Source organism: Orcinus orca, chromosome 2, assembly GCF_937001465.1.
Source record: "Orcinus orca chromosome 2, mOrcOrc1.1, whole genome shotgun sequence".
In the NCBI taxonomy this organism is placed as follows: domain Eukaryota; kingdom Metazoa; phylum Chordata; class Mammalia; order Artiodactyla; family Delphinidae; genus Orcinus; species Orcinus orca.
The window spans coordinates 113,716,522-113,732,454 of NC_064560.1; the positions used below are offsets into that span (position 1 = coordinate 113,716,522).

Genomic DNA, 15,933 nt, shown 5'->3' on the forward strand with positions numbered 1-15,933 from the left:
AATGCAGTAACAGAATTTAGAAACAAAAAAGATATTACATGTAGAAAATAAATAGAAAAATGGCATAAGTGAGTCTTTCCTTATCAGTAATTACTTTACATGAAAATGGATTAACCTGTGATTCAAAGGCAGAGATTGAGAGAATGGATAAAAAGAACATGATCTAACTATATGCTGTCTACAGGAGATTCACTTTTTTTTAATAGTTATTTATTTATTTATTTATGGCTGCTTTTGGTTCTTTGTTGCTGTGTGTGCCTTTCTCTAGTTGCGGCGAGCAAGGGCTACTCTTCGTTGCGGTACGTGGGTTTCTCATTGCAGTGGTTTCTCTTGTTGTGGGGCACAGGCTCTAGGCGCGTGGGCTTCAGTAGTTGTAGCTCACAGGCTCTAGAGTGCAGGCTCAGTAGTTGTGTCGCACGGGCTTTGTTGATCTGCGGCATGTGGGATCTTCCCAGACCAGGGTTCAAACCCATGTCCCCTGCATTGGCAGGAGGACTCTTAACCACTGCTCCACCAAGGAAGCCCAGAATAAATAGGTTAAAAGTGAAAGGATGGGAAAGATATTTCATACAAATAATTACCAAAAGAGAAATGGAGTGGCTACACCAATATTAAACAAAAATTGACTTAAGACAAAAATTGTTACAAGAGAAAATAAGGACATTATATATTGATAAAAGGGTCAATCTATCAAGAAGAGATAACAATTATAAACATATACACACTTAACAATAGAGCACCAAAGTATGTGAAGCAAAAACTGACAGAATTGAAGTTAGAAATAGGTAGTTCTACATTCATAGTTGTAGGCTCCAATACTAAGCTTTCAATAATGAATAGAACAACTAGACAGAGTATCTATCAGTAAGGAAATAGAGGACTTGCCACGGAGCAACTAAGCCTGTGCGCCACAACTACTGAACCTGTGCTCTAGAGCCCATGAGCCACAACTACTAAAGCCTGTGCACCTAGAGCCTGTGCTCCGCAACAAGAGAAGCCACCACAATGAGAAGCCCGCGCACTGCAACGAAGAGTAGCCCCCGCTCGCCACAACTAGAGAAAGCCCATGCACAGCAACGAAGACCCAACACAGCCAAAAATAAAGTAAATAAAATAAAAAAGAAATGAAAGTAGGGACATTACCACAGAATGTACAGAAATAGAAAAGAATTATAAGAGAATACTATGAAAAGCTGTATGCCAATAAATTGGATAACCTAGATGAAATAGAAAAACACAGAAATTACCAAAACCAACCCAAGGAAAAATTGAAAATCTGAACAGACCTATAACAAGAGATTGAATCAATCATTTAAAACCTCCCAACAAAGAAAAGCCCAGGACCAGATAACTTCACTGGTGAATTCTACCAAACATTTAAAGAAGAATTAACATCACTCCTTTCCAGACTCTTCCAGAAAATAGAAGGGAACATTTCCTAACTCTTTCTATGAGGGTAGCATTATCCTGATATTAACACCAGATAAAGACATCACAAAAAAAGAAACTGATTTTAGTTTTCTTTTCACAACATAGTGAAAAGGCAATTCACAGAATAGTGGGAGTGGGGGGCAATATTTGCAAATATATATACCTAAGGGTCTAGAATCCAGAATATATAAAGAACTCTTACAAATCAACAACAAAAAGATGCTCAATTTACAGATTAGCAAAGGACTTGAACAGACATTTCTCAAAGATAGACAGATGGCCAACAAGCACATGAAAAGATGTTCAACATCATTAGGAAAATGCAAATGAGAACTACAGTGATATCCCACTTCATACCCACTAAGATTGTTATATTTTTTCATGGAAAATAACAAATATTGGTGGGGATATGGAGAAATTGGAACCCTCGTATATTGCTGTTGAAAGTGTAAGATGGTGCAGCTGCTGTGGAAAACAGCTTGTCAGTTCCTCTAAAAGTTAACCAGAGAATTACCATATAATCCAACAACTCTCCTCCTAGGTATATACCCAAAAGAGTTGAAAACAGATATTCAAACAAAAACTTGTATGCAAATGTTAATAGCAGCACTATTTGCAGTAGCCACAGATGGAAACAACCCAAATTCCATCAGTTAATGAATGGATAAAATGTGGCATATCCATAAAATGAAAGGTTATTCAGCCATAGAAAGGAATGAAGCACTGATATCTGCTACAACAACATTATGCTAAATGAAAGAAGCCAGACATAAAAAGTCACATATTATATGATTCCATTTATATGAAATATCCAGAATAGGTAAATCCATAGAGACAGAAAGCATATTAGTTGTTGCCAGAAGCTGGGGGACGGAGAAGTGGGAAGTGACTTCGTAATGGTATGGGTTTTCTTTGGGAGGGCGATGAAAATATTTTGGAACTAGATAGAAGTGGTGGTTGCACAGTGTTGTGAATGACCTAAATGTCACTGAATTGTATACTTTAAAATGGTTAAAAAATAATAAAATGGTTAATTTTATGTTATGTGAGTTTTACCTCAATTTTAAAAGATTGAAGCTATATCTGACTCCAGAGCAAGAATTTTTATATTGACAGTATCCTGCATTGAAGAATGCTGTATTATAGCTACTATTATCAAAAAGTAGCCACCAGAAGTGGCTTTGAGCTCAATACCTAAGAGTCTGATGAAGTAAACATTGAATAATTCCAGCTCTGTTCTAATGACCATACTTGCTGGGGCATAGAAGTGGGTAAGATAGAGGCTCTGCCCATGAACTGCTCATATCTGGGTTTCCACTAGCACTTGTGGGCCAAGGCAAAGTACAACTAGAAGTCCCTGGCCCATTCTTCTTCCCCTCCCAACCCCCTCACCCTGTGCCATACCTCATAAGCATGTGTGTGGAAAACCTAGCCCACACAACCAAGCTCCATACATGTACACACACCCCTACACACAACTGCCCTTTAGGCACACAGTTGCCTATGGGAGCTATGGAAGTCCTAACAGTGGACTCAGAATCTTTTGGACAGATAATTTTAGAGTCCTGGGTACATGTCATGTAATTTAAAGTAGGAGAGAGCATGGGCTCTGTGGTCTCATGGACTCTGTATCTTGTAAAGAGGAACGTAGTTGGAGAAGGGTCAGAGTGGGAGCCTTAAAGCATAAGCCAAAGGAAAAGCCCTTCATTGCCCAGGTCTAGGGGTGGTACTTCCCTACCCACTCCACTCACCCTTTTCTGTCTCATCTGAGCACCAGCCATGGATAGAACCTGTTTCTGCTCTGGAATTAGCAAGGAGAGGCTGGCCTGAAAGAAAGTCTGGTGTTTCATCTCACAGGTCACATCTTTACCAGAACTGAATTTCTGTAGCCTCAGGGACCCTGTGGGGTTTGTCTGACTTAGCTGTGTGGAAGACCTTGCTGTCACCATTGACTTCCCAGATTCCAGGAGTTTGGACTCTACTTCCTGCAGAGTTTTCTGCCAGAATTCCTGAAGTGACCTTGCCCACCTTAGACTTTCCAATGCCAGGATCCACTGCTCCCAGCATATTCCATTACCAGCTCTCTGTATTCTTACCTTTTCCTAAATGCTAAAGATGAAAAGCTATGATCCTGGGCTTCCCTGGTGGCGCAGTGGTTGAGAATCCGCCTGCTGATGCAGGGGACACAGGTTCGTGCCCCGCCGCGGAGCAGCTAGGCCCGTGAGCCATGGCCACTGAGCCTGTGGGTCCGGAGCCTGTGCTCCGCAGCGGGAGAGGCCACAACAGTGAGACGCCCGCGTACCGCAAAAAAAACAAAAAACTATGATCCAGGAGTATAAAAATGGGGACTGAGATGAAACCTCCTCAAAGTAGGAGGATCATTTGTATCAATATAATAGAGATAAGTACGTTTTAGGAGAGCATAATAGATGGGTCCCTGATGCATGACTAGGGGGTGTGGTCAAGGGAAATATATAGGATATCTAAGATGGGACTTAAAAGATCAAATCTTGGGCAGACAAAAGTGAGGAAGATTATTATGGGGGGAAAAGAAATGTTAAATGTACATACACTATTTTTCAATTTGCATATTGTGGCCTCTGAAGGATGAAAAACTTAAATATAGACAATATTTATTCTGAGGCAGAATCCCTGAGGATTGGTCCATGGGTTAGTCTCATGCTCTTGAAAGGAAAACTAGAACTCAGAACTTGCTCTGACACTCAAGTCAGTGGTAGAATTGAGGGAATCCAAAGAATTCTAACCCTAAGACCAGCGCTGTCTCCATCTTCTGTACATCCCCTTGAGAATCTGAGTGTCCAGAACTCCTTATTCTTCATTTCTAACCCTCCATTCCCAGTCATAACTTTGTGTTTGCCTCTGTTTGTGAGCTTAGTTTCACTCATAGATCTGTTCTAGCCAAGGGAACATGGCTAAAATTCCTTTGCCTCACCATCCATCAAATTCCATACTCATTGATGACTCTTTTGCTCTCTTTCCATACCTATATCTTCACCTCTTTCTATCCAAATTCTTTAGCTTGAGTCCCTAGACCTTTACTCCCTAGTTTCCCACACTGCCTGTGTTCCTTACCCCTGATACCTGATCTTCCCAAACCGGGGTCTTGCCTGCCTGAACCGAATATAGCCATTTTCTCTTGGAATATTACCTCTCGTGTATTCTCTGCGGTCTTTCTGAAACTCCTATCAGACAAATGTCAGAGTCTCTCACTCTATCCCACATTCCTCTTAATTTCCTTCTCATATTCTCTAACTCCATAGTTCTCTGCGCTTTGCTCTGGACATTTCTCCCCACTCTTGTTTAATGGATGCTACTTATATTTTTGTTTCTTTAAACACTGAATGAGGTGAGTTCTTCCTGAGTCAGCTGTTTGCAAGAGACTTGCAAGAGGGTGGAGGCAGTACCATATTTAAGGCCATTTTCTTTATGAAATAGTATTTGCATGAGTTCTTATAGCCCTTGCTGTTTCCCATGATTAGCATTTCAGGGTTGCTTACAATGCAGAGTCTATGTCCTTCACTATTCCTCACCAACAGACTGCTTTCTACAAATATAGCTGTTTGTCCCTTTTCAGCTTCACCTTCCCTGTATCTAAGTCTTTGTGTCAAATGGGTGGAAAAAAAGCCCTTACTTCAGTCTGCTTGCCTGTTCTTATTGTTCCGTACAATAAGGACTTGTGGGTCTTGGGTCACTTTCTTTGGAGAGCTATGTCACTCTCACTTTGTATAAAATCTGCACCCTTAGGCATCCATTATCACATTCCTGTTTGACTTTCACTATATTGGGCAGTTCTTCCTCATAGGTTGTAGTCCAGGCTTACAGGTGTTTCTAGTTACATCACAAATAAAGTTTGTCTATTTTTCATTCTCCTTGTAGTTTTGAGTTAAAGAAGGATGAATTTCTGAGAAGAGGAAAAAAAATCACTGTTTTTATTCTGCCACTTGAAAACCAAAGCTTCAACTGTTTTTCACAATTTATCCAACCTTTTTATGTATTTAGAGAAGGGTTGGGGGGAGGGAAGGGGGAGGATGTTTCAATATGTCCTCCATACACATCTTAACCAGATTGAGTAAATGAACTTTCAGCAATAATCAATATGGATGCCTCTCTTCAAAGATTGCAAGTTGAATTTCCTTCCAGCCACAGGAATGGGGACTCAAAGTCAATATAAACAGTGTTATAGAAAAGGCTATGCACTGTTCTTCGCACAACTGAGATTCACCCCCAATACCTACTCGATATATTAATCACAGTTGCTGTCGTTCCCATAGTTCATGCTAAAGGTCAAGCCTGCACATAGCTTGTGGCCTCCAATCCTTCTCCTGGGCCACAGGTGATTAAAATACAGGTGGGCTTCTGACTGATTCCATGGGCTGTTCAACAACTCAATGAAGAAAGATGATCTGGGCAAACCAGAACCTCTTGCAAATTTAGCTATGGAAACAAAAGAGAGAATCAGAAAATTGACAGTCAAAGCAAAAGCTTAAAGATTTCTATGAGGTAGAGTTTGGGACAGAAAGGTCATGGCATGGAGAATCATAAGGAAACAGAATCTAAGAGATGAATTTTAAACAGGAGGCAAAAAAATGCAGAGGTGTAGGGTGGAAAGAGTCAATTAGTTGGTAGAGACAAGAATTACACATAGAAACAAATGTGGAGAGTGGCTCTGTTATGTTAACCACAGCACTGTCCTTTGGCTTTTCCTGGATTCCTGTACCTAACACAACACCTTGCCATAGTAGGGCCTCAACAAATGTGTTTAGAGGGATGGATGTTTATCCTCAGGATAAGTGAGGTTACCTCTTTGCTTAAGGTAACCTGTCTGAATCTCTGCTTTGTTACAGACCCTCTACCCCAGCACTCTATAGAAACTGTTTTCTTAAAGCTTGCCATGGAGTTTGCTAAACACTCATTTAATGACTTATTCTTCATTCTCCTCGATTTATTGAGTCTCTCCTTTGGCTCTTGTGGTGCAGTACTGTCCTAGTTCTCTTGCCTCTGACCACTCCCCTGCCTCAGCTGGTTTCTCTTCCTTTTCTTCTCTTCCTGAGTAAATAATCACCAAGGACTTTCTTCAGCTCTCTTCTAGTTCTATACTCTCTTTTTACCAAGTGAGCTATTCATGCCCATAACTTCATGTATAGCTGCTATAGAGGTGACTCCCAAATCTGAATCTCTGGGAGCCCACATCTCCGAGCCCACAACTGGGTCCTTGAAACTCAACACGACTTAAACAGAATGTGTCTTTCTTTGTAAATCAGTTCCTTCTTTTGACTTCCCTATTTCTATTGCACTATCAGTATCTCAGTTTTGAAATCTGAATTATCTTTGGCTGTTTTCTTCTTCATTCTCCATCGTCTAATCAGCTACAGAGTCTAGTTAATAATGCTAATAGAAATAATAATTGCTAACCCTCCTCTGCCTCAAAAATCTTCTGTTGCTCTCCATAACCTACCAAAATAAGTTTTTTAAAAGGGCCCCAGAGTTCAGAATTCTCTACAACATGTTGCAAACTCATTTCTAGTCTTATTTCCTATGGTTCTGTTGTACAGTGAGAATTTTAAATTTACCATCCCTTTACATATTAATGATTCATTTAATTCCATTAACCAAAGATAACAAATGATTTTCTAAAAGATTATTCCTTTTTTTTTGGTACTTGGCTGAATGGAAGTGAAGAGGAAAAAATATGTTTATTCTCCACCCTCTCTCAATATGTGCTCGGAAGATCAAACTCAGAAAATTATGCCCATCAGGGAATATGAAAGGACAAAAAACATTGCATTTTAAACCACTCAGACTATCTTGAAAACTTTAAAATTAGATGCATTCTGTATAAGATAAAACTTGTAGAAGAACCTGGCCAATTGAAGGTGATTTAAGAGAAAGTCTTGCCTACTAGAGCCAGTTTTTAATCCTTGTGTATGCAGTATCTTTTGGAAGTGGATGCCATTTAGGAACTTTATTTCATGTGGTTTATAAACACAAACAATAAATGCTGGAGAGGGTTTGGAGAAAAGGGAACCCTCCTACACTGTTGGTGGGAATATAAATTGGTATAACCACTATGGAGAACAGAATGGAGGTTCCTTAAAAAACTAAAAATAGAACTAGCATATGATCCAGTACCCCCCCTCCTGGATATATATCTGGAGAAAACCATAATCCAAAAAGATACATGCACCCCAATGTTCATTGCAGCACTATTTACAATAACCAAGACATGGAAGCAACCTAAATGTCCATCAACAGAGGACTGGATAAAGAAGATGTGGTACATATATACAATGGAATATTACTCAGCCATAAAAAGAATGAAATAATGCCATTTGCAGCAACATGGATGGACCTAGAGATTATCATACTAAGTGAAGTAAATCAGACAAAGACAAATATGATACCACTCATATGAGGAATCTAATTTTTTTAAAAAATGATACAAATGAACTTATTTACAAAACAGAAACAGTCTTACAGATAGTGAAAACAAACTTCTGGTTCCCAAAGGGGAAATGTAGGGGGAGGGATAAATCAGGAGCTTGGGATGAACGTACACACACTACTATGTATAAGATTGATAAGCAACAAGGACATGCTATATAGCACAGGGAACTCTACTCAATATTCTGTGATAAGTATAAGAGAAAAGAATCCAAAAAAGAATGAACATATGTTTATGTATAACTGAATCACTTTGCTGTACACCTGAAACTAACACAACATTACGCCAACAAAAGTAAAAAAAATTTTATTATTATTTTTTTCTTGCTGTACCTGGGCGTCTCCCGTTGCGGGGCACAGGCTCCGGAAGCACAGGCTCAGAGGCCATGGCTCACGGGCGCAGCCGCTCCGCGGCATGTGGGATCTTCCCGGACCGGGGCATGAACCCGTGTCCCCTGCATCGGTAGTCGGACTCGCAACCACTGCATCACCAGGGAAGCCCTAAAATTTTTTTTTTTAAAGTAGATAAGTGGGGCTTCCCTGGTGGCGCTAGTGGTTGAAAGTCCGCCTACCGATGCAGGGGACACGGGTTCGTGCCCCGGTCCGGGAAGATCCCACATGCCGCGGAGCGGCTGCGCCCGTGAGCCATGGCCGCTGAGCCTGCGCGTCCGGAGCCTGTGCCCCCGCAACGGGAGAGGCCACAACAGTGACAGGCCCGCGTACCGCAAAAAAGTGACTGGTGGAAATGATAACTCAGAACCTAAGGGCTCAGTGTCACAATCTCTTGTTGATGAACTTTAGTGAGGTTTTTTACCTTCCTTGTAGTAAATAAACATTTTCTTTTATCTGTACAACAATCAAGAAAACACTAAATTCAGAATAGCATTTATTTTTAGCTCCGAAGAGATCTTGAAGGAATTCAATTTAAAATGTTTAATCAACTCCACTTTAAGTATAAAATACCAAGTGTGATAGTATAATGAGCAAATCAAGTTATACATAATAAATTTTTTCAATCTAAAATAATAAAGTGATTACATTAATAAGGAAAGTACATTTTTGTATAGTATTTATTTTAATTTTTCTCAAAAGTTTTTGGTAGGTTTCATCACTTTTCTACCAAACTCTCTTCTCTAAATTCTCAATTATTCCAAGGCCTAGAGAGAGTACAGAAGCTATAAGCTGCCACAGGTTAACTATCCCCCTGAATTTTCTTTCATGCTGTAAAATCCATACCCTCTTCTTTGATCCAGTTTTCCACATTATGCTCCAGAAATCAGCTAAGTTAGAAAAAGGTAACTCACCTCCATGAAGCTCTATCATCAGGCCACCACCAGGGGACAGAGGCAGGCACTTGGACCAGAGCTCAATAGGCCTAGGATGGTTGCAGACCAGAAGTCTGTGACCTGTTAGTTTGCTAAGAATGGGCCCAGAGCATGACAGAAGGAGGGAAAGTTCAGGAGCTGGGAGGCGGGGAAGGCCAGAGTGAGGTCTGACAGATTCCGTGACAGTTTGTCAGTTGCTTTGATCATCATTAGCTTAAGAGAAAGAGAAACCCTGACTGGAATGGCCTACCTGCCCACCATTTTTTGTGAGGGAGGGGAAGGCAACTCATTTAGATCCAAGGTGGCAGTCTAATCTTAAGGGTCACATATCCCCATTTCTGGCCTAGGGCACTCTACGAAAGAGGAAATAATCATTATCATCTGCCTAGAAGTCTAACACATGAGAAATAACCACCTTATCCCTGCTCACGATTTCATCACAGCACTGAGACACCAGCTAAGTGGCTTTAATAGTTATTCCACCTCTCAGAGCTCACATTCCATTGAAACAGCTTGGACTCTGTCTCTGAGAAAGTAACAAATGCCTGGAAAACTTCAGACCATAAGGAAGCAAGATGAGAAAAGCTTCATTTCAAACAGCTTTCTTTAGCAGTTTTAGCTCATAGCAGTACATACCTAGACTGTGCTCCTGAGTGACTTATAAAAAGCCATCATGGAACCAGTTTTTCTTACAGTAATTCCTCTAACTCAATATATTTTCTTGAATGTCTAGCTCCTCCCTAGCTGTCCAGCCTTACTGCCTACAACTCTTCCACCAGTGTGTGGGATTGCCCAAATATGCTATGCTTCTGTGGCTTTGTACATGTTGTTCCTTATTCTGGGGATCTTCCCTCCCTAACCCCAATCATTATCTCTTCAGTAAACTCTTCCACAACCAGTCCCCCAAGATATAACCCCCTCACCCATCCCTTGTAGAAAATATTTTGCTGGCTGTCTACCACAGTTTCTCAACCTCAGCCCTATTGACATTTTGGGCTGCCTAAGTCTTTGTTGCTGGGGTGCTGACCTGTGAACTTTAGAAGGTTTAGCAGCATTTCTGGCCTCTGATCACCAGTATCACCACCACCGCCCCCCCCCCCATGTTGTGAGAACCAGAACTGTCTCCAGACATTGCCAAGTGTCTGTTGGGTATATGGGAGTGGGACCCACCCCCAGCTGAGAATCATCACTTTACACATTTCTATAGCACCCTAAACCTTTGTACATGCTTGTACATAATTATTTTAATTGTTTGATTGCATGTCTGCCCCTTCCCTAAGTTGTGAACAACTGCTGGGTTGTGCTGTGTCTTGCTTACCTTGACAGTACATGGCATTCATTGGATCAAATTCTTTGTCAAATAAATGGCTATGAAATGCTGATGATCACCTAGAAACGATGTCCCCAAGTAAAAAAAATTTTTTTTTGTTGCATCTTGAATGTCTTGTTGTTGGCTAAAATGTTTAACAATGTCTAGTAAAGATGATTGTATGAAAACCTGAAGTCTGCACATTCTTGAGTCTTTGGCCCTGGGGCAAGAGCAGTGGGCTAGAAGAGAGAAGCCTTGGGCTTCCCTGGTGGCGCAGTGGTTAAGAATCTGCCTGCCAATGCAGGGGACACGGGTTCGAGCCCTGGTCTGGGAAGATCCCACATGCCACGGAGCAACTGAGCCTGCGCTCTAGAGCCTGTGCTCTGCAACAAGAGAAGCCAAGACAATGAGAAGCCCACGTACCTCAACGAAGAGTAGCCCCCACTTGCCTCAACTAGAGAAAGCCCATGAGCAGCAACAAAGACCCAATACAGCCCAGAATAAAAACAAACTAATAAATAAATTTATTAAAAAAGAAAAAAAAGAAGAGAGAAGCTGTGTCTCCCACCAGAACAATGAGTAACTTTGGTTGATGTTTAACTCCTCTGGGCATCAGTTCTTCCACCATAAAATATGAGTTCCTAAGACTCCCCTTCCACCTCCAAAGTTTGTGATTCCACATCCTATGTAGCAAGAGTCCCAAATCTCACAAAAAGGCACTTCGAGCTTTTATTTCACTATTTAAAAACGAAGTTTTGTGCAGCGGGACAGTGATGTTTAAGAAACTACATACCAGGTTTTACCATATAATTGGTACCAGGAGATGGGAAACAAAAACAAAGTCATAAACCAAAGTTACTTTTCTTTTCCAAGCCTCAATTTTATCGTATATAAAATAGAGATGATAGGGAATTGCCTGGCGGTCCAGTGGTTAGGACTCCATGCTTCCACTGAAGAGGGTATGTGTTCAATCCCTGGTCGGGGAACTAAGATCCCACAAGCCACATGGTGTGGCCCAAAAATAAAAAAATTAAAATAAAAATAGAGATAATAATACTTACCTCATAGGATTGTGGTGAGGATTAAATGAGATGATGTATGTAAAGTGCTTAACAGTACCTGGCACATAGTGAGCACCCAATAAATGGTCATAGCTATTATTATTGTTATTGCACTAACATTCGTATAGAAAATAGTTTACAAAACTAATGCCCCTTCAAATTAACTTTGTCTTGAAATATAACAAGAAATGTAAGTAGGTATTAATCTTCAAGGACTCCATGGAGCTGAATATAAATTAAAAGTTCAATTTTCCATCTTCTAGACTCCAAGGAAGCTACTGAGAAGTCAGTTATTTACTCTTTTATGCCTCGGCAGCACCTGGCAGATATTTCTGTCATAGCTTTTATTTCACTGCATTATTTCTTTTATTATAACTATTTTCACATCTCTTCCCCACTAGCTGTGAGCTTCTTGGAGACTGTCTTATTCATCTTTTTAACTATATACGTCTATCACACTATCAGAATTTAATAAATACTAGGCAAATGAGCAGATGAATGAAAGAATTAATGAGTGGTCCATGCCCAGCAATGCACTGCACCTTCTCTTTCCTGGCTGGAGAATACAGCAGCTGCTACTTCTGTGACTTGGCCTCGTTCAGAGGAAAGGAAGAGAGAAATTTGTTCTCTAAAGGCTCTCATCTCAGCAGGGAAGCCAAGTGCTGTCGGTAACTGCTACCTCTATCTTGTGACACCATGCTGGCCGCCCCTCTGCCCTCCCTTTAGAGGGTCAGTGATGCTGGCAGAGTCATACCTGGGGCCACATGCCTTCTCCATGCCACTCCACAGGAGAAAGGACTATGCCCTGTAGGATCTTTTTGCCTGCTGAAAGCTAAGGGGGCAGGGAAGGGCCCATTTCCAATGCTGCCCTGATTAATGTTCCCCACACAAGAGGGTTATCATGTTAGAGCTGTCTGTAAATAGTCCCTGGATAGTGAAACAAAAAACATTTTCTCAAAGTTGGAAATCCATCTGCATAATACCATGAAACTGAACTATGAAATTGGAGATGGAAAAAGAAAACATGTTTTACTTTCAAAATACTATGTACTAACAAATGTCTAAAACTGTGATAAATAAGGAAACCAGTAGGAGAGAACCATTGGGAGTGCCTGTGCATTTGTGCAAGTGCCGCTGCTGTTCCCTGCTCTTGTTGCAGGGAAACTACTGTTTTAGAGACAAGACACTGAGCCAGTGATATCATTGAAACCTACTTCCCTGGGATAGTCATCTCAGTATGCAGATTTTAATATGAAATCAGTGGGATCTAATTGATATAGCTAAGGAAAGGATCTAAAAGTTTATCCATCTTAACAATTTTAGGTTCTCAGAGAGTAACTTGTTTCTTCTGGCAGGTGTGCTTAACATTTGCTGCAGGGATGAATTCAGTGTGGATCAGACAATAGAAAGACCAATCCTTGCTGAAAGATGCCTCTGACTTCTCCACTCTGTCTCTCTTAACCCTTTTCTTGAACAGCTTGATTTTAATCAGTGATTGATGAAATCCTCACATATTATAGCTCAAGAAGTTTGGCTTTAGTTCCCTGCCGTAACCTCAGGGAACATCAGGAAACAGCTAATTTAAATTGCCAGATTATCTCACTGTGAGGCTAACTTGTTCTAAGGCTAGATCAGTCATAAAGTGGATAAATTTGATTGTCCAACCTCTTCTAATCCATTTCTACTCTGGTCAAATGAGCTTCCACTTTTCCAGAAAGGTACCTGAAAGCTAAATCCAAACCGCCACAGCTGTTCTCTCAATTCCTATCATTGCTACCTCAGACCAACAGCCGTCTCCCAAGAGCTGCCATAGCTCAAAAGACTTGCACAGCCCTGCTGGCTGTGCTAAAATGAAACTGCTAACATCAAGGGCAAGAGAGTACCAGTGCATTACCACATTCCTCAGACCAAGGGTACTTTCATCCTTTTTCTTATACATTTCAGAAAATTCACTTCTATTTTGGGAGGAAAATCAACACCAGGACCTTTCCTTCCTGATCCTACCTCCATGTTTTCTCTCCAGTTTTCAAGCAGTATCTTCAACCCTCACTGATATCATGCTGAATCCTTAAGAATCCTTCTCTGGAGGCTCTTTTTCAGAGCCTTTAATGGTTCCTTAGCAACTGTAGAATAAAATCTAAACTCCATAACACAGCACACAATGCTCTACTCAGGATGTGGCCTTAATATTCTTTTCTAGCTTTAGTTCTTACTTCTTCCCACAGCCATGTACAATAGTCAGCCAACCTATTCACACTAATGTGCCTGTGGCAGCTCCCTTCCTTCAACTTTTGTTCTTACATCCTGTTGGGTTCCTGCTGTTGCCTAGATGTATGTGTGAAGTGCCTTGTACTGTGCCTGGAAAATAGCTATTGTTTAATAAATAGCAGGTGTCATTATTAATACCTTCTTGCTTCAATTCTTAAGAAAAATAAGTCATACTCCCACTAAAATAAACCCTTGACCCTTGCCTAATGCTTATATTCCAAATTTCCCTATCAAACTTTCCTCCCAGATGATCTGGGCTAGACAATGAAGTAATAAAAGTCAGTGTCCCCAAACATATCTATGATGATAGTAATCAAAAAAGTGGTTGCCTATGGGGGATGGGGATTGACTAGATGGGAACTTTCTGGAATGATGGAATTGTTTTATATGTGTGTGTGTGTGTGTGTATGTGTGTGTGTATATATATATATATAGATATATATATATTTTTTTTGCTGACAAAGCAAAAGACTTTACTGAGAAGGGGCACCCAGGTGGAGAGCAACAGGGTAAGGGAACTCAGGAGAACTGCTCTGGAATTGTTCTATATTTTGATTGGGGTGCTGGTCCTGTGAATGTACATAATTGCCCCAGCTCATCTAATTATACACTTTAAGATCAGTGAATTTTTCTGTCTGTAAAATTTATCTCAATTTTTCAGAAAAGTCAGAATCCCCTCTATTTTTTCCCTAAAGCAGAGATCAAAAACTCAAATGTCTACATGAGTTTGGTAGATAAGGTAAAAATGTAGTGGACTGGGTAGAACACAATAGGGAGGGTCAAGGGCTGCTGGCAAGCTGGAGAGAGTATGCTCTTTTTCCTGATCACATGGGCAATATATGCAAAAGCAGAATCTGTATATTTAATAGGCACCTCTCAGGTGTTTTGATCATTAGCCAAGTTTGTGATACACTATGCTATGTGACAGAGCAATTAACAGTCTCCAAAGTGGAACACACAAGATGTCCTATTGAAATGCAGGAAGTTCTACATCTAATATTTAGAACTTTTTTCTTTTAAAAAAATTTTCATGTTGTTTTTCTTCCTCGTTTTATTTTATTTTATTTTAATAAATTTATTTATTTATTTTTGGCTGCATTGAGCCTTAGTTGCTGCATGTGGGCTTTCTCTAGTTGCGGCGAGCGGGGGCTACTCTTCATTGCGGTGCACGGGCTTCTCATTGCGGTGGCTTCTCTTGTTGTGGAGCATGGGCTCTAGGCACATGGGCTTCAGTAGTTGTGGCACGTGGGCTCTAGAGCACAGGCTCAGTAGTTGTGGCACACGGGCTTAGTTGCTCCACAGCATGTGGGATCTTCCCAGACCAGGGCTCGAACCCATGTCCCCTGCATTGGCAGGCGGATTCTTAACCACTGCGCTACCAGGGAAATCCCCTCATTTCATTTTAGAAAATACAAGGAAACCCACGGAAGGAAGTATACCCATTTATCTTGCATATCCTGTGCTAAGACAAGCAACTGAAGTTTGGAGTATGAGCTATTGCAGAGAATGCAGTGTGTAGAACAGACATTATGCTGGGATGGGCATTGCTCCATTGGCACAACTGAGCCTCCATGGAGGAAAGCAACACTGCTACAACCATTGAAAGTAAGGAACAAGCTTTACTGCACATTTCATCATGAGGGAAAAGGAGAGAGCACAGTAGAAATCATGTCCTCTCTAATTCTAAAGTACAGATGGAATTGTGAGTCCTTTGTGATTTTCTTCAAAAGAAAAAAGTGTGTGTGTGTGTGTGTGTTGGGGGTCTGTGGGAAGCAGTGATGAGGTCTTCTCAAGCCTGTGACCCAGTCAGGCTGCAGGAGCAGCTAGGATGGTGATGCAGTGATGTATTTGTTCAAAGAGAAGCAGACCAACTTGTTGATTAGCTGACCAGTATGGTGGAAGGCAGGCACACCTGTAAGCCTAGGATGAAGGGAGCCTCTCTCTGGTGTGGCAGGTCAGAGAGCACAGAACCACAGCTCTAGATTCCAGTGTGTCTAGGTGACTCCTCAGGCTGGTTTCAAAGGCCACCAGGAGTCCCAGCAGGACATGGTACCTGATTGTATACCTACCTCCACCT

The 15,933-nt window shown here is 41.0% G+C and overlaps 1 protein-coding gene across 1 annotated transcript in view; it reads right to left on the minus strand.

Annotated features, from left to right (window-relative positions):
* The window catches only part of TRIM69 (tripartite motif containing 69), a 36,997-nt gene extending 27,610 nt beyond the window's left edge, over window positions 1–9,387 (minus strand). The window contains exon 1 of the mRNA XM_004281257.4: window positions 9,198–9,387. Coding sequence (XP_004281305.1) covers window positions 9,198–9,203 — 6 coding nt within the window. The 5' untranslated portion in view covers window positions 9,204–9,387. The remainder of the gene's footprint in view (window positions 1–9,197) is intronic.
* Window positions 9,388–15,933: the final 6,546 nt, after the last annotated feature.